General features: G+C 39.8%; 1 protein-coding gene across 1 annotated transcript in view; it reads right to left on the reverse strand.

The window, feature by feature from the left end:
* The window catches only part of FMN1 (formin 1), a 312,788-nt gene that overhangs the window by 216,456 nt on the left and 75,988 nt on the right, over positions 1 to 20,344 (reverse strand). The window contains exons 4-5 of the mRNA XM_047766795.1: positions 6,713 to 7,470; positions 2,130 to 2,280 (exon numbers count right to left, since the gene is read on the reverse strand). Coding sequence (XP_047622751.1) covers positions 2,130 to 2,280; positions 6,713 to 7,470 — 909 coding nt within the window. The remainder of the gene's footprint in view (positions 1 to 2,129; positions 2,281 to 6,712; positions 7,471 to 20,344) is intronic.

Below are 20,344 nucleotides of genomic sequence, written 5' to 3' on the forward strand. Positions count from 1 at the left end.
CTGTAGATCCTCTACATCCCTGGGTTCAACCAACCACAGACTGTTTAGTACTGTATTATTTACTGTGGAAAAATATCCAAGTATAAGGGGATTTTTATATTTACTGTGTTGTTTGAGGGACAACTGTTTCTCCTCAATACCATCTACGCTATTATTGCAACACAAATAGCAGCAGCGGCGGCAACAGTGGCAAAATGAGAGCAGTTGTCATTTGCTGAGGGTTGATTAGCTGCCAAGCACTATGGTAGCACAGTAGATATATCATTCCTTAGAACAATATGGAAAGAAGTCATCTCCTGTGGCAGTTAGGGGACCAAGGCAGAGTAGAAGAGCTTTGACCTGGGTCACAGAGCCAGTGTGTGGCATAGTGGCAACTCAACTTCACCTCTGTCTGACTGCTTGAGAGTCTAGCCCTTATCCTCTTACGGATGGTTGGTGGCCTCAGATGTTAAGTCTTCAAGTCTGCTCAGAAGTCACCTTCCCCATGAGGACCACCCTGAACACTGCATTCAAACCTGCAGCCCCACTCTGCCAAAGCTGGTCCTCCTCTCCCAGCTTTGCCACATGACTTGATTTTTTGTTTTTAATGTTGATTGTTAATATAAGCTCTACAAGGCAAGGGTCTCTGGGATTTTTTTGTTTGCTTTTTCACCAACATGCTCCAGGTGCTCAGACAGTGCTATGCCAATAGAACTCTCTGTAATGATGGAAATGTTTTATATCTGTGCTACATAGTAGCCACTAGCCAGAAGAATAAAACTGAAAAGTGGCTAGTGCTACTGAAGAAATGAATTTTTAATTGTATCTAGTTTTTTTCTTTTCTTATTAAAGTATAGTCGATTTACAAAGTTGTGCCAATTTCTGCTGTACAGCAAAGTGACCCGGTCATACATATATATATACATTCATTTTCTTAATTTTTCTTCCATCATGGTCTATCCCAGGAGATTGGATATAGTTCCCTATGCTATACAGGAGGACGTCATTGCTTATCCATTCTAAATGTAATAGCTTGCATCTACTATCCCCATATTCTCAGTCCATTCCACTCCCTCTCCCCTCCCCCTTGGCAACCACAAGTCTGTTCTCTCAGTCTGCTTCTGTTCTATAGATAGATTCATTTGTGCCATATTTCAGACTCCACCTTTAAATGATATCACATGGTATTTGTCTTTCTCTTTCTGACTTACTTCACTTAGTATGATAATCTCTAGTTGCATCCATGTTGCTGCAAATGGCATCATTTCACTTTCTTATATTATCTTCCATCATCTTCTTTTTTTTTTTTTGTCTTTTTGGCATTTTTTTGGGCCGCTCCCGCGGCATATGGAGGTTCCCAGGCTAGGGGTCTAATCGGAGCTGTAGCCACCAGCCTATGCCAGAGCCACAGCAACACAGGATCCAAGCCGCGTCTGCAACCTACACCACAGCTCACGGCAACGCCGGATCGTTAACCCACTGAGCAAGGGCAGGGACCGAACTCGCAACCTCATGGTTCCTAGTCGGATTCGGTAACCACTGCGCCACGACGGGAACTCCTCCATCATCTTCTATCCCAAGACACTGGATATGGGTCCCTGTACTATACAGTAGGACCTCATTGCTTATCCATTTTAAATGTAATAGTTTGCATCTACTAACCCCAAGCCTCATTCATAATACTCAGATTAATAAGTATTACTTAAATTGTCACATGTGCCATGTGCTATAAGGATTACCATACTGGATAGCATAGGCCTAAAATAAAACCTAGTACAAATAAACTCAATAAATATTTGTTAAATGAATGAATTTATAACTAAGTGAATAAGACATATTTTTCCATATCATCTACAGACTTTTACTAAATTTATTTTATAGTTTTTTCAATAGAATTAATGGCTGAAAAAGTCCAGTTTAAGAACATAGCTGAAAATTCAGATGATATGACCAAAAGAGCAAGCACAGATTTCTCAAACTATTGATTCCATGCTGTCATCTGTGACTCGAAACCTTCCAAAGTATTTTTTAAAAACAGAGGAAAAGCAAACCTGTAGCACACAATGAATTCCCATGTATGACAAATAATATATGTGTGTATATATATATATATACATGTAATTATAACGATCACTATAATCAGTCAATACCTTTTTGACCTTGTTTTTTTTCTCATAGGTCTCTGATAGAGGTTTTTTCTTCTGCTGAGTTGTGTCTTTGGAGAACAAATACTCAAATTCACTGGTATCCCGAATATCAGGTTCTTCTAAGGAATCCCATAAGGTTGGTGTAGAATTTTGGCTTAAAAGAGAAAATGGCAAGTTAATTTTAAGAACCAAAACACAAGAGGATAGGATACAGTGAAATCCTTAACTCATCTTTTTAAATCCTTAAGGAAAAAAAAAAAAACAATAAAGCTTGAGGCAAAATTTTTTGTAATTACATACTTTTAAAAGTCAAACATACTATAAAGCATTAGAGCAAACACATGTTCCCAAAACAGAATGGTCCTTCTTGGATATAACCAGAGAGAGGGGGGACTGAAGAAACTCCACGGGACCAGAACTCCTGGGGTTCAATGGCTGAGGCAATAAACTGTCCCTTGCTCACTGTGGCCTTTCCATGATGGGTAAAAATGGGCATTGTCTAAACAATGGCTGAAATGATAACCAGTTTTGAGGCACTGATGGAATACTTCTGAAATAGAATGAAAAGGAACTGCCAAGGTGAAGACTTGCTCTCTTTTGGATATGTTTCTATTAGTTTTAAATATGGTTTTCAGGTTTAGCTCAGGTCAACTCAGTGCAAGACCCATATGTGTGAAAAGGCTGTGCTCATTTAGAAACCCTTGATTTCTAAAAATCACCCCAACAATAATATTAACAATGACAACAAACCCTAAACCCATGTGACACTAGCCCCCACAGAGATTTCAGCTAAAGGAGCCATGGGGAGACTGTGTCCTGAGTGGTTTTCTGTTGCTCTCTCTCTAAAACCAGGTGCACCCTAGTTTTGAAACAAGGAAAGGGAAGAGGATATGGGAAATCAAGTTCAGAAGAACTGTCTCTAAGAGCTGCCTTAGGTGGGTTACTATCCAGGTCCCTTCCAGTCAGAACATATGTTCTCTAAAACAGCTGCTTTCCTAACTTCCTTTCTCATCTTATTTTTAACACTTTTAATGCTCACAGACATTATCTTTTAAAGTTTCATCCACATGTCAAAGCTGTGTCTATGTTACGATTCATGATATCCACAAGTACTTATCTCAGTTTCAATATAAGTGTTTCCTGGTCAATGGAAACTAAAAGAACTATTATTACATGGGATGGTCCACCAAATTTTTTGATACTAGAAGACAATTTTCATGTTTGAAACAACTGGCGACATTGGCTTTTCAGATCTATGTGCTCATGTTTTACTATGTCTCTGTCTTTCCCTTAAAATATGCCATTGGGGGTCTGGACTATAATAAAACTGAACAGCCACTTCTCTCATTTTTTTTTAATTACAATTTTTCTAATACAGTATTTGAGGCATTTAAGAATATACATATGACATATGTAAGGTATCATGTATAGTAATACACTGAATACCTGTGAAATCATCACCCCAGGGCTAGAACATTTCCAATAAAGTACATCCAACTCTGTGCGCATTCCTCAGTGCCCTTTCCCCACACCCCCACCACTCACTTAACCTCAATTTGAAACACAAACGCCAATAACATTAAGTGCGTTTCTTAGCTGCACTTGGGAAGGGGGATATTGATGGAAGAGAAAAGCCAGGGAATTTGGGAGCATGAAGTCTCAGGGCTGCTGGTCTGGGCCTCCTGAGGGTTCTGGGAAGCTAAGGAGAGGATGCCTGGAGAAAGGTGCTGTGACACATAAGGCAGATGATTCAGACCCTCCCTGCCCCCCATCTCCTGCACCTGCACCACTTGGCCCCAGTTCCCAAGGCCTCTGAGCTCAGGCCAGTATGACTTAGTGCTAGAACTCGCTCATATTCTGAGGTAAATTGGCTTTGGTCGTCAGGCTGAGCACCTTGTCACCCTTTACAACATTGTTTCTATGACAAAAGGCATTTCCAAAAACAAATACTGGAATTTTGGAATGCCACCTCTCAGTGGGTCAGGACAGCTGGGTTGATGAGGCACTAACAAGGGCTTGCTCACATTGGACAATCTACCACAGTTGTCAACCCTTTTCTGACCATTAAACATAAATAAAGGAAGAGGAAGGCAGTAGAAGGAGAAGGTGGGAGGAAGAAGACCAGGGGAGGGGGCAGATGAGAAATAAGCAGGGAGGGGACAAGAGAAGAAGGAGGAGGAGATACTTTCTTACTAGGAAGATACTGATTGGGAAGCAAAAAGGTAGACAGGAGAGGGGTTCTTTTTCTTTAACTAAATGGCTTTTCCCTACCCTAGAAACCAGAAAACAGGCAGCAAAGAAAGCAAAACGGCCAAAGCTAAAAATCATGTCAGTGGTAAAAACGAATCTAAGTGGATGAAAAGCAGTATATATATAACAGAGCAAATTCGTATTTTATTCCTACTTCCCCAGAAGACCAAGACCAAAATTTATTATGTGTTCGTTATATGAAGTGCACACCCCACTGGTTATATGGAATATCATCTCCTTTCAAAGGACATGGCCCCAGTCATTTTACCCGTGTGCATAATGAAGAGCACCTTCAGACCATTTTAGTTTAAAAGACACAGTCATGCTCCAAGGCACAAAAACATTGAGGGACCTATAATAAGAGGGTCTACCTAGCCCCTATTCCCCGAGCCCAGGCTTAAGGCTGAATGATGTGTTCACCATCACGTTGAATCAGGGCTCTCCTGATGTCCGGGATCAGGAAAGTTGGTACATTCATCTGCTTTTCATTTTGCTCAAAACAGAATCCCTGGTGGTAGCAGGACTCCAAACTTCATGGGGCATTCTTCATCTGCACCTACCAGTGTCCACACTTCCTCTTTTTACAAGAACACCTGTCATTTTGGATGAGCAGCCTGCCCTATCCCAGGATGAGCTCATCACAGCCTAACTAATCACATCTGCAAAGCCCTATTTTCCAAATAAGGTCAAAACCTGAGGTACATTAGGTTAGGGCATTGGCAATTCAACCCACAACAAAACTGAAGCCCTAGATTTACAATGAAACTAGTGAGAGCTTGAGTGTTCCATTGTTTTCTTTCTCAAAATGGTTAATGCCAGAAGGAGAGAAAAACACAAGGATTGTCTCCAGTTTCCTTGTCACCTTCAGTGGGTGAAGGGCCCACATCTCCCAGCAGTGACTATAACACCACTGCTATGGTCTGGGATATTGTTTGCTCATCAAGTTTTACAGGAATGAAGCTGAGACAGCCTGGGGAGACACAGGTGTGGAACAGTTCTGGGCACCCTCAGAACACATGATGCCTGAGGTTGCTGGTGGGCTGCAGCACCTTGAACTGCTGCACATTAATCTGAGAACACTAATAAGGGAACACGGCTCCAAATAAATGTTCTGGGGCATTATTTCTTAAGCAACGTCATCTGAGCCTTGAATGGGAAAGGGGGAACACTAGTACTTTAGTTAATGGCAGGAGCTGTTTCAGGATCATCTCATTTTTTTTTAACTATTCATTTGGGAAATTACATAAAAGTATCATTTTCCACAAATACACTCTTGGCCCTTATTTTCTGGTGTGAGGAAAGGGGTCAAATATGAAGTATATAATCACCTTAGTGATAAGGTGTGCCCCACCATTCCTAGAGTGATTTCCAGTTGCTTCCTCTCTGTGAATGGCCTGTTATTTGGCTCAACATCCTGCCTTTCCCAAGCATAATGTTACAGAAATAGAAAAATTCCAGCATAAGCTCTCGATTCGGGGAATACGTTCAAATATTTAACTTGAAAAATCAACTCTGGATTTGCCATTGCAAATAAATCAACATCAGAACTGCAGAGTGGTCAAGAAGCAACTCAGCTTCTTTCGCATTGCCTTTTCGATGGGCTCCGAAATGAGGCTGAAGAAATTCGATCACATCTGTTTGAATGGAAGTTTCACAGCAACTAACTTTCACTGCCTTACAGACCCACCTTTAATAACCTCTTCCATTTATATGGAAGGTGCTTTATGGCGATCCACCCATGGGCACTTTCTCTGGAGGGCAAAAGGTACAAAGACGTGAGGGCACTCAGCAGTGAGGGGAAGTAGAGTTCAAGCAGAGAGAGATGACATTTTAACAATTCCTCTCTGACCTAAAGAGCTCATGACTCAACTCTGTCTGGTTCTTTTAAGAAAAAATGAAAAATTACACCTACCTGTTGAATATACACATCAGATGGCAGATAATACCATCTCAAGACAAGACAGATATTCTAAAAATCTTCAGTGAACCTGAAGTATAGACTCAGGCACAATGTCTTTATGATGACTCACCAACGACAGGGATGTTGGAGAAAGCTTATCTAACTTAGAGTCTAGCTGAAATAATTATCTTCGAGAAGGGTCTGACACAGAACACGTTGTTTCTCCCAGCATCAATCCATAGGGGATACAGAGGAAACCTGTTGGAGACATTCTCTCCCAGGCCCTCCAGCTTTGTCTAGCCAAGGCATTCACAGCCACATTTGAGGATGAGTGCCACACTCTGAAGGTACTGAACTGGTAAGGGTACATACAGTGACACCTGTGTAACATCCTACAAATTCACAAGCTGAGAATGACATGAGTTGCTGAGCTTACCTCTTATCACTTATTTGTATCCTAGTCCAGTAGAGTGGCTTCATGGGACAACTGGGTTCAATGGCTGGTTTCCGAGGACATTGGCTGGAAGGGCCAACACCAAAGAAGAGTCCAGGAGGGGGTGGGGGGGCAAGTCCTGGGGGTGCTGGAGCAGGAGGTGGCCCCTTGCTGTCCGGCAGAGTGGAGGTGTTAGGAAGTGGTGGGGGTGGAGGAGGTGGGGGGGGTCCAGCACTCAGAGGCGGAGGAGGTGGCGGAGGTGGTGGAGGTCCAGTATTCGCAGGTGGTGGCGGAGGTGCCGGTGGCAAAGGTCCAAGTCCAGGTGGGAGGGGAGGAGGAGGAGGGATGGCTACAGGTAGGGGTGGTGGAGGAGGGGGAGGTGGTGCCTTCTGCTGACTCGAGGACATGCCTTCCGCAGACTGAAGTGGTACTTGGGTGTCTTTGTTGTCGTTTGGAGGAGAAAGTTGGCTTAAAGAAGAGATATTCAGCTTTTTGGGTATTATTTGGTTACTTCTGGTTGTCTTGCCTTCCCCTTCACAGGGTTTGAGGAACGTCTCTCTGTCCGTCTGGATGCACACATTTCTGAAGGTCTTTGGAGGGCAGTCATCATTGGTGGAAACACACACATCTCTCATCTCTTCACATCCTCCTTGCCATCGGTGTTCTATCTCGTATTTGAGATTTTCAATGGTTTCCTCCAGTTCTGCTGTTATCACTGCATGCTCACCCCGGATACGAAAGGCTTGGAGTTCAAATTGAGCCTGGAGAGATATCAGTGGGGAAGAAAGTGCATTTATAAAAAACAATGATCAGAAATAAAATATTCAATAGCATCCCCATACCACCATAGCACAAGCCCCTGTAAACACAGGGAAAGACAGAGACATTCTTCTGAGAATCCAACAAAATGAAAATTTCACCTATTGAAGTTTCCAAGGACTTGAACAATAGAAGTAAAAAGATAATTTCATCCAATCTGAGCTCACAGGGAACAATAACCATAGACTAAGGCTAAAAGTAAAACTGACATCTAAGAAATTTCACCAGTTTTAATATCAAATGCAAAACAAAACTTTTAACAAAGATTTGAATAAGAGTTCCCAGGTGGCCTGGTGGATTACGGATCTGGTACTATGGTTCGTGTCACTGCTATGTCATGGGTTTGATCCCTGGCCTGGAAATTTCTGCATGCTGTGGACATGGCAAAAATAAATGAATAAACAAAGATTCAAACATGTTTGACTATATATTTTATTACTATTGGTTCTGGTTTGGAAAGAAGGCCAAAAAAGGTTTGGCGATCCCTTTGGTTTGGAGCTGTTGGAATGTCTTCTCTCTGGGGTTTCCAGGCCAATAAGAAATAAAAGATAAAGTGAGGCACTATGATATATGCACATTTTTTTACAAAAGTTTCCATATGTTTAGATTTTTAAGGAGCCTCCATAGTGTTCTTCATAGTGGCTGCACCAATTTATATCTCACCAGCAGTATAGGAAGCTTCCTTTTTCTCCACACCCTCTTCAGCATTTTTTTATTTATAGACTAAAAACAGAACTATGATATGATCCCACAACCCTACTCCTGGGCATATATCCCAAGAAAAACATAAATAGAAAAGAAACATGCACCCAATGTTCACTGCAGCACTATTTACAATAGCCAAGATATGGAAGCAACCTAAATGTCTATGGACAGAGGAATGGATAAAGAAGATGTGGTACATATAAACAATGAAATACTACCCGTCACAAAAAGGGAATGAAACAATACCATTTGCACCAACATGGATAGAGATAATCATACTAAGTGAAGCAAGTCAGACAGAGTAAGACAAATATCCTACGATATCACTTATGTGTGGAATCTTAAAAAAAGGATACAAATGAACTTATTTACAAAACAGAAACATACTCACGGATTTCAAAAACAAATTTATGGTTTCCAAAGGGAAAGGGTGGGGATGGAGGGATAGATTAGGAGTATGGGATTAACATATACATACTACTATATATAAAATAGATAACCAAGAAGGACCTACTGTATAGAACAAGGAACTCTACTCAATATTGTGAAATAACCTGTATGGGAAAAGAATGGATGTATGTATAAGTGAATCATTTTGCTGTATACCTGAAACTAACACAACACTGTAAATCAACTATATTCCAATATAAAATAAAAATGTAATTAAAAAACTCACAGTTACCAAAGAGGAGAGGGAAGAGAGGGATAAATTAGGAGACTGGGATTAAAATATACACACTCTTATATATAAAAGAGATAACCAACTAAGACCTACTATGTAGCACAGGGAACTCTACTTGACATCTTGTAATAACTTATAATGGAAGAGAATGTTAAAAAAAAGAACATATATTTCTATCTGAATCACTTTACTATACACCTGAAACTAACACATTGTACATCAACTATATTTCAATACAACTTTTTAAAAAATAAAGTTTCCCTATCAAAGTTGCCTATGATCAGTATTTGTGTCTGTTTTATAATAATTCATGATATAGTAGTAAAAAATCTAAATGCATAGAAAATGAGACTATTGAGATTTGCTATTTTCCCCTTCCCACAGTCAATATTTTAAATTATATTTTATAAGATGCCAACTTTTTTTTTTTAATACTTCTCTTTTCAGTCAGGTCAATGCCTTGAGTCTATGGTCTTTTCACTTATCAGCACAAACTGGCACACTCTTGGTTATCAACTGGTCTATTTTCCAGCATTCAAAGCCATTTAGCCTATTACAGTTAACTGGCAAGCAGTCAAATGTACAATTGTATTAGAGTTTTTCCAAAATCTAATTTAGCAGTAATTAAAATTTTTGGTGAACTTATTTAATATCCATCTTCCCCATAAGATTATAAATTTCATAAGAAGAAATCAGAGATGGTATCTGCCTTTAGTTCTATCTTGCAGCAGCTAGAACAGCAAGTACATAGTACTGATGAGATGGATGATAAAACCACTGAAGCAGTTATCTTCAGTCACTGTTCCAAGGGCCTGCCTTATAGCTCAAAAAGATTTTCTTCACTGTAATTTGAGCACACAAATAGCTAGAATACCAAAAGTGTATATAATGCAGCTCCATTTTGCACTGAAAAGGTAAAGAAAGGAGCTCCCACTGGGGCTAGGAACACAACATAGTCTCCATAAGGATGTGGGTTCAATCTCTGGGCTTGCTCAGTGCATTAAGGTTCTGGTGTTGCTGCAAGCTGCAGTATAGGTTACAGACGTGGCTCAGATCCAACATTGCTGTGGCTTCAGTGTAGGCTAGCAGCTGTAGCTCGGATTCAACCCCTAGCCTGGGAACTTCCATATGCTGCAGGTGCAGCTGTAAAAAAAGGTTTAAAAAAATTAGGTTTAAAAAAAAGATTAAAAAATAGAAAAGGTAAAGAAATATTTTCAATGGTCTAGTCCGTCAAGGTAATGACACAGGAAGATTCTCCATCTCCATCAACTTTTACAAGATTCACTTTTTGCTTCATCAACCCCCAAATAACTGTGGTCAGAAGAAGTACAAACAGGTTTTTCTAATGCTGATCTTCTCACATATGGACATGGCAACCTCACTCCAACTCTGAAAAAACTGGTGCGTTCGCAGTCAGTTTCTTTTTTTAAATTTTTGTTTTTATTATAGTTGATTTACAATGTTCTGTCAATTTTTCCTACATAGCAAAGTGACCCAGTCATACATATACGTACATACATATATGTATGTATACACATTCTTTTTCTCACATTATCATGCTCCATCACAAGTGACTAGATATAGTTCCCTGTGCTATACAGCAGGATCTCATTGCTTATCCACTCCAAAGACAATAGCTTGTATCTACTAACCCCAAACTCCCAGGCCATCCCACGCAGGGTCAATTTCTTTATAACACAGAGAGTTAAGCACCTGAGTTCTGGATTCAAAACATCTGGTTCACATCCCGGTTTAGTCACTTGTTAGTTCTATGATCTCGGGCAGGAAATCTGTGTCTTCAGGCCTGAGTTTCCTCAAGTGTTATGTGACGATCACAGTGGACTGTCTCCAGGGCTTCCATGAAGGCAAGATGAACTACTCCCTACAATGCAGCAGGCATTATGCCTGGAGCATTGGTCCTGAATAAATGTTACTGTTAGTTACTATTGATGAAAATAATATTACAGTAGGAGACTCACGGGTTTATAATCATTCTTAAAAATTCCCAAATAATGTCACATTTGTGGAGTGATAGGCATAAAAGTAGGAAAACCTTAGCAGTCGGGATGAACGGTGTACCACAAATACAAAAATGTATCCCATCTTTTCTGAGTGCTGTTACCAAATGCCTGCAAGTAATTTCAAGCTTCTTTCAACCATGTGATTAAGATCACTCTTTATTTTGACATCCTACCCATCGCCCTCCCCTTCGCCTCCCCCACCCACCTCCACCTGAATGCTAGCTCTGCTTCCCACCCTGAATTATTGCCAATGTTTAAATTTCATTTTAGTGACTAGTTGGGTTCTGCCACAGCAAAGTAAATCCTTAAAGTTGTTTCCAACTAACCTTCTTCCAAGAAGGTTAAGAGGTAATACGATGAGCCAATAATTGTCCTCAATCTTCAACATATTAACAATACGAAAAGGTCGCAAAGACATGTTCCACAGAGAAACTTTCCCTTTATCACACTACTGACCTGTATCTGCAGCAAAGCCCCTAGTCCCTACCTTGTCTGCTTTCCACCTACCAGCCAATGTTGTTCTGATCACTGATGTATACTGATGATGTATTGCTGACTCTGATATATATACATCTATTCGTCATTTTGGTGGCTCTGCAATTCATTTGCTTAGTGCATAAAGCACAAATTTGTTAGGTTATTTAACCTCACTGTAGCTCAATTTTCTCTAAGGAAAATGATGGTAATGAGAGAATCCACCTCACAGGGCAATGATGAGAAGTAGATGAGTTAATACATGTAAAACAACATACAATATTTGTCTTTCTCTGACTTCACTTAGTATGATAATCTCTAGGTCCATCCATGTTGCTGCAAATGGCATTATTTCATTCTTTTCCATGGTTGAGTAACATCCTATTGTGTGTATATACATTATACACACACACCCCACATCTTCTTTATTCATTCATCTGTTCATAGACAACTATGTTGCTTCCATATCTTGGCTATTGTAAATAGTACCACAGTGAACATTGGGGTGCATGTACTTTTTCAAATTATGTTTTTTTTGCAGATATATGCCCAGGAGTGAAATTTTAGGATCATGTAGTAACTTTATTTTTAGGTTTTAAAGGAACCTCCCATATTGTTCTCCACTGCACCAATTTACATTCCCACCAACAGGGTAGGAGGGTTCCCTTTGTAGACTTTCTGATCAAGGCCATTCTGCCCCATGTGAGGTGATATCTCACTGTAGTTTTGATTTGCATTTCTCTAACAATTAATGATGTTGAGCATCTTTTCATGTGCCTGTTGCCCATCTGCTTGTCTTTTTTGGAGAAATACATATTTAGGTCTTCTGCCTAGTTTTTGATTGGGTTGTTTTTTTGCTATTGAGTTGCATGAGTTGTTTGCATATTTTTTCCTCCACTATCTATCTTATGGAAACTCCATGATTTTAGTGTTATCATTTGATCAGCACTTTTCAGTGATTTTTGCCCTCTTAGCAGCATTGTTAAAGCTGACTGCTGCCCTGCCTTGCAATCCTCTCTGCTTCCCTGAACTTCTGGTGTACTCTCTCCACCCACCCCCATTTCCATCCTATTTTTTGGTGCTCTCCAGTCAATCTGTGGACTCTTCTTCTATCCATCCCTTAAATGTTGTTTGCCCAGACACATTCCTTACCATGTTATCCTTCTCCTACTATGCAATCTCTCTGGGTCATCTTGTGTACTCATAGGGTAAATGACACTCATGGACCACATACTGTAACTTCCAAACCGGTGTCTTAAAACCATTATTCCAACTATCCTCTGGGACTGGTCTACCTGCGTATTTAATCAGCCACCTCAGATTAAATGTGTCTGAAAATGAACTCACAATTGCCAAATCTCTATTTGCTCCTCCTCTGAAATCTTCTTTGTAATTAACAGCAGCATCATCTTCCCAACCATCATATCCAGAAGCCTGGATAACACTCTGGATCCCTTATTCTCCCTCATTCCCAACATATTACTTCACAAGTCTCATTCATTTCTCTGATTCACTCCTTTTCTTTCATCCCCTTACAAGCCAAAATTACAGATAAGGCTGGATCAAGGGGAAATAATGCTTTTAAACCCTTTTGACTCTCTTTTTGGTCTCTCTACTTTCACAATGAAGATGGTGCTTGTACATGAGGGACAAAACAATTCAGTAAGTGAAAATAAATGGAAGCTTTGTAATTTTTTTGGCTGTACCCATGGCATGTGAACTTTTCCAAGTAAGGGACTGAACCCACACCACAGCAGCCACCTGAGCTACAACAATGACAACATTAGGTCCTCAACCTGCTGAGCCACCAGGGAACTCCCATTCATTTTTAGATAAACATTCCTTAAGACATATGAAACATAATGAGTTTCCCTCTCCTCAACCCTCCATGCTAAAAATCTGCTGTTTTACTGCCTTTACTCCATCATATCATTTGAAAGGAGACAGGTCTAAGGTTTGACATCTTTCCAGTCCTCTCCAAGTTTTACCTTCAGACTTCATACAAATTTTATTTATCTTCCTTTACTTAGAAATTGATTGCAAATTGCTTTTATTTTAAATCACATCCTCTTCCCACTTGTGAATCTATCCATCTCCCTCTAAGTAAGATGCAAATTTACAATCTTTAAGGGAGCACTACCAATTAAACCACTCTGTTCCAATCATCCCTTTCCTTGATTGACACTGTTACTGTCTATTTAAGATATTGGTTCTTGGCCTGCTCCCCATTGCAAACACATAGAGAGCTTTGTAACAAATATTGGTGGAGTTCCTGTCATGGTGCAGTGGAAATGAATGCAACTAGGAATCATGAGGTTGCAGGTTTGATCCCTGGCCTTGCTCAGTGGATTAAGGATCCAGCGTTGCTGTGAGCTATGGTGTAGGCTGCAGACAAGGCTCAGATCTGGCATTGCTGTGGCTGTGGCGTAGCCTGGCAGCTATAGCTCCCATTAGATCCCTAGCCTGGGAACCTCCATATGCCTCGGGTACAGTCCTAAAAAGACAAAAGACAAAAATATATATATACTGGTGAGTTGGATTATCTTAAAAGATAATCACTCAATCGGTCCAAGATGGTACCCTTACACTGGTATCCATAAAGCTCCCCAACAGATTCCAATAGGCAGCCAGCACTGAAACCAAGAGTAATTATATCAGAATTAGCAAGTTTTTTTTTTGCTTGTTTTGTTTTTTTGTCTTTTTAGGGCCACATTCATAGCATATGAAAGTATGGAAAGTTTCGAGGCTAGGGGTTGAATAGGGGCTGCAGCTGCTGGCCTACATCATCTACATCATTCCACAGCCACAGTAACATGGGATCTGAGCTGCAACTGTGACCTATACCACATCTCATGGCAACGGCAACGCCAGATCCTCAACCCACTGAGCAAGGCCAGGGATGGAACCTTCACGCTCATGGATTCTAGTCGGATTTATTACTGCTGAGCCACAAGAACTCCTATTTTAAATCTTTATTCTGTTCCAAGCTTGGCTGAGATAGTATGGCACCACAATATTGGTGGATTTTTTTTTTTTTTTTTTGGACAATGACCTTTAAGTGGGGTTTTTCCAGAATTTCCAAAGGAAAATGAGTTTTTTGAGGAAAAAAAAAACAAACAAAAACTTGCTAATTCTGATATATCCCTATTAGGGAAATATCACTTCATTACCCACATTGAGAATAGTTATTTCATACAGCAGATAAGCCTAAATTCTTTCCATGATACCCACAGCTCTTCAAAACCTGTCCTCTGCTTACTTTTCCAGATCCTTCTCTATACTTTTCCTATGTTATACCAGTATAGGCTGAAACATCCCATCAACTCCCACATCTTTAAGCTTTTGCTCATGCTGTTTCCTCTATGCAAAGCCCCCTTTTTTTCCATCTTCACCTAGTGAAACCCCCCAAAGGAAAATTCACTCCAGTGCAACTGAACCTTCTGACTTAAGCTTTTCTTGATTCTTCTTGACAAAAGTTTTCCTTTGACTTTGTTGCCAAAGAACTCCCTAGATTCACATTGTGTTATAGTCATTTATGTTCATCTTCTTTGCAAATCTAAAAGCTCCAGGCATTTGGGGACTCTGCCTTATTCATGTTTGGACTTCCAGAACACTGCACACTGCTTGGCTAGCCAGTGACCCAGAAATGCTTTTTGAGTTGAATTATTTCTTTAGCTTTAAACAGTAAGACTTCCCTGTGCCTCTGTATTACCCACCCAACTAGATTTGAAGCTCCAAGAAAATTTAAAAGGAGAGAGACATGTGATCCCCTTCCTCTCTGATAGTCCCATGCACAGCATAAACTGTGCAGTTTCACTACTGTTATTAATTCAGACAGGATATCTAGATAATTTTTTTTAAGTGTGGGTATTTCTAAAAGTTAATGTTGATCCTATTTAATTTTAACAATTCAAAATATTTAGTGTAGATAAGTATTCTCTCCACAGTAAGCGTAAAGGCTGTTCCCATAAGTATAGTAAGCCATGCAGTGGAACTGAACCATATTTGGGATTCTAATCCAATTAGGAATTGGGCTCTAGGCAACTCCTGCAGCCTCCTCAGGGGCTGGCCCTCCCTTCCCCTACCAGATCCTCATTATTTTTTAATATCCTCCACATTACCCCTGCTCGGAGATATCATCGAAGGAACACACTGTCCGGAAACCCAAGTAATAGAGGGAGACTTTGCTTGTCTGGCCCCCACAAATATGCCTGCCAAGAAGAAGATAGAAAAATGCCTACTGATGAAAGACATCATGGCGGTGCCAAGCACTGCAGAAAAATCACCCATTAGCATTTGGTTGTTACAAACTTTCTCTCCCAGTGGTATTGCCAGGGCCAGTTAAAATTCAGGTTGTCTACTGTACAGCTTGAGGAAAGTCAGCCTTTTCCACGGATTCTTCCAAATTCTAAATTCTTAGGTTGGGGAAAGCAAGACAATTCCAGAGACTGCACAGAAGCACAGTGAAACTTCACCACTTCAGCAAGGTTCTAAAATGCTAATAATTTCCACACCCAAGATGTCACTGTATCCCTTTCTCTCCAACTTCATTGAATACAGAGAGCTCTGGCCATTAAAGTTTCATAAGGACTCAAAGCACAGTATCACCTAAGCCACATAAAGACAGTGCCAGCTTCTCATTATGAACGCAAATCAACACAAAGACTCACTAAGGTACTCTGAAACACACCTGTGGTTCAGTATGCAGTTTAGATAAAGTTGGGCATGACATCTGATATGTGATAGTTATTACAAGGATTCTAGAATGTACTTCAAAAACCTGCACACAGAATTATGGACAGTCATGCAAGGAAATATGGGAAGTAAAACAGAAAAATCTTTGAAATCTGAACTTGAGGGTCTTACCTGGGAAACAAAACCAAATCTGATTGCAGCCAGAGTGTTTTTGTGAAATAAAATCATTACTCATGGGGGATTCTAATAATGTTTTATTTCTAAGTTATTAATACTGCTAAATTTAGTGTAAGTCACAGAATGAATATACACACCTTGGGATATCCATGAAAATGACTTTCAGACTTTATTTTTCCAAAACGTAATTCAAAACCTAATGAGCAAGCCTAAGACTGCATATTTTGAGGCAGTGAGCCAACATACTAATTCCTTCTCTATTAAGATAGAGGACTTGGAATTTTATGTTGTATTATTATCACTATTGAAGCTACAGCTAGTCCAGTGAGGTATGTACAACCCCTCAGAGTACACATGCACTAAGAAGCAACAGATGGGAAACCCTGGTCTTTAATTCTGTGACAAACTGAGGTTCTTCAAATAATCCCAGTAATCACTTTACTATTCCTTTCTCAATTCACTCATTGTCTCTAAAGAGTCACCCACCCTATGGACCAAACCCATCTGTCCAACAGTATCATTACAGAAACAGCAAAGCAGATTACCCAGCTTTGCCTCACATACTCCCAACTTTGCCAACTTTGTATTTTGCTTTTTTTTTTTTAATTGAAAAGGGGTAGGAAATGAAAAAACAGCATTAGGTCATAGATAGCATCATCAAACAGCAGGTGAGGAGGGGCTAGCTATTGAGTTCTCTCTGCTATTAAAAGTAAAAGTGGGGAGTTACCATTACAGCTCAGCAGGCTCCAGACCCAAATGGTGCCCATGAGGATGCAGGTTCAATCCCCTCTCAGTGCACTGAGGATCCAACATTGCCACAAGCTGCGGTGTAGATCGAAGATGTGCCTTGGATCTGGCATTGCTGTGGCTGTGACATAGGCCAGCAGCTGCAGTTCCAATTCAACCCCTAGCATGGGAACTTCCATATGCCATGGGTGCAGCCATTAAAAAAAAGAAAAAGGTAAAAGTGAAATGTGTGCCTAAGACTCAAGGATTACTGATTAGGAAAATAGTCTCCACATCATTACCACTGTCATATAGAAAGCTCCCTCCTAGCAAGAAGAGGCTTAGAGGCATGGTTGTGCTAAATTTCCTAGTTACTCTTCAAAGTATGAACTAGACAGACATTGAACAAGTCTTCACTTTATCAAAATGCTTTTTTTTTTTTTTTAATTGAAAAGGGGTAGGAAATGAAAAAACAGCATTAGAGACACTGGTCTCTCCACCATCTAATATTCAAACAAGCTTTAATGAGCAACTACAAGGCACCCATACATATATATACTTTGTACACACTCTTGGGAATGTATGTAAAGAAACAGTCTATACATTGAGAGGCTTGTATTCTAGCTGAGAAGAGCTATTTGTGAGTTGTTTCTCATTTTCAGGACAGCTGAGCTGGTGTGAATTTTAAAATCTTATTCATACATGACTTTTTCATTGACGGAAAAGAAAACCCAGGGCCATACAGGCCGATTTGTCCAGCAACAATATCCGTGGTTGTCTGTGTTGCTTGCATTACCTAGTAACGAGCCACTCCAGGCCCACTCATAACTAAACCTCCTCAAATCTATTTTCATGAGTAAGCAAGGAGGTATTTGGCTTTCTACCTTAATATTTGAACAAATGACCAATGATGTGTGCCTAGGCCACAACCACCCTCTCCTGGCCACTTCTAGTCTCCCCAGGGGATTAGTCATTTGATAAATTTGCCATTGAATGGGTTTTAAATTATAGGTTAATCGGCAGGGAAAACAAACAAGAGGGTTTACGTGGTTTTCATTAAGATCTGGGCCCTGGCCTAGGAAGCCTCCTTTGGAGCAAGCTGGGAAGAGAGATGGCTTAAATTTACAAAAATTGCTCATCCCAGCCAAAAGGCACACTCATTATACAAGACATAAGTTGAGATGCCAGAAAAGGGCTCACAAAATTGAGTATAATCTTCATTTCTCTAAGTAATGGACCCAAGGAGAAATATTTTCTGCTCCAATTGGAGAGGCTAGGTCAAGTTAATGGAAAAAACCACTAAAACAGTAATCAGAGTGACTGGATTCAGTTCAGCATTAAGACTGCTGTATGACCTTTGCTTCCTATCTCTGGCTATTTTCCTCATTTGTAAAACAAACAAGTCAGAAGAAGATCAGGAGGCTTACAAACTAGGTTTCTAGGGATCCATGGAGGTATTTTAGCAGTTCTGCAAACACTTGTGTTATTTTAAAAGGATATTTAACTTTAAAAACAACAGATTTTTTAAAAAAAACACATATGGTCACACCAAAACCTACATACTTGTTTTTTTTGTTTGTTTTTTGGCCACACCCACAGCATATGGAAGTTCCTGGGCCAGGGACTGAATCTGAGTCACAGCCACAGTTGAGGCTATGCCAGATCTTTAACCCACCACATCAGGCCGAGGATCAAACTCACACCACTAGAGACAACACCGGATCCTTGACTTGTGCCACAGCAGGAACTCCGAAACCTATATATTTAGATACCACCAGCACACACAGGCCTAAGTTGTACTTTGTTTTTTGGGTTGGTTTGTTTTTTAGTCTTTGAAATACAGTTTTCCTTGACATATTTCTGAATCTATTCAGACGTTTTGAAAAATGACTTCATTGATCAGGAAAAGTCTAACTGCACTGGTCTTTCTTTCAATTCATATTTGTACATATATAAATGTAAGTATATTCTACAGAACAGGCACAACATATTCAATTGTGCATAGGCAAGGCTCAAGCTAATCTCTCTGTGCAGGGCCCCTACTTTTGCAAAACAGCCCACTGTCCAATAACAAGCACATGAATGGGCAGAGTAACAGGTGATTTTTAGCATTTAATTTTATACTTGGTGCTTTTTGACAGAGTAATATTTACTATTAAAACTAATTCCAGCAGTTCTTAATTGCTGATTCAACTATAAAGTAAAAATTTCCTACAGTTTCAATCTTGGGGGATTATTTTAATTGAATACAGCCCTAGGGTAGTAAAGGATTTTTTTTTTTCCAAAAACTATTTCTACTTTTAACTATATATTTTGTAGAATGTGATTTTTTTGTGATTTTTCTTAAGATAAAACATAGAAAGTAACTGGATCCCATGGTTAATATATGACTAGACATTTAAAAATCACTAAATTCAAACTTGTGTCAAATTTTTGCAGAAAATATCTGCAAAATACATATCTGACAGAAGATTTGCATCTAGAATACAGAGCTCTGTTAAAATGAAAGAAAACAACTTCCCCTTCCCAAAATGGGTAAAAGATCTGCATGGACAGTCCATGAAGAAGATAAATTGTCAATATACAAGCACATAAAAAGATGCTCAACATACTTAGTCATTAGGGAAAATGCAAATTAAACCACAATGAGATACCACTACATACTTATTGGAAGGAAGGAAGGGAGAGAGGGAGAGGAAAACTGACCCATCTGACAATACCAAGTGTTGACAAGGATATGGAGCAACTAGAATTCTCAGCTTGCAAATGGAATGTAAAATGGTATGGCTAATCTGGAAAACAGTTTGTCTGTTTCTTAGAATGTTAGCTATACACTTTCCACATGACCCAACAATCTCACTCCCAAGTAGCTGCCCAAGTGAAATAAAAACATACATTAATACAAAAATCCATATGCAAATGTTTTTAGCAGTTTTAGTTTTAATTGCCTGTGATGGTTAATTAATGTGTCAACGTTACTGGGCCATGGGATGCTCAGATATTTGGCTAGATATTATTCTATGTGTCTCTGTGAGGGTTTTTTTCAGATGAGATTAACAATTGAAGGGTAGCCTGAGTAAGGTAGACTGCTCTCCCTAATGCAGGTGGGCTTCATCCAATCAGTGAAAGGTAAGAATAGAATAAAAAGACTGACTCCTCCTAAGAAAAAATTCCACCTGTCTAGATGCCTTTGAACTGAGGCACTGGCCTTTCCTGTCTTGAGAGTGAAACATCAACATTGGCTCTTCCTAGGTCTCCAGGCTGCCGACTCACCCTGCAGACCTTGAGACTCCAGGCTCCGTAACTGTGTGAGCCATTCCTTATAATAAATCTCTT

The sequence above is a fragment of the Phacochoerus africanus genome, chromosome 2 (genome assembly GCF_016906955.1).
Source record: "Phacochoerus africanus isolate WHEZ1 chromosome 2, ROS_Pafr_v1, whole genome shotgun sequence".
Classification (NCBI taxonomy): Eukaryota; Metazoa; Chordata; class Mammalia; order Artiodactyla; family Suidae; genus Phacochoerus; species Phacochoerus africanus.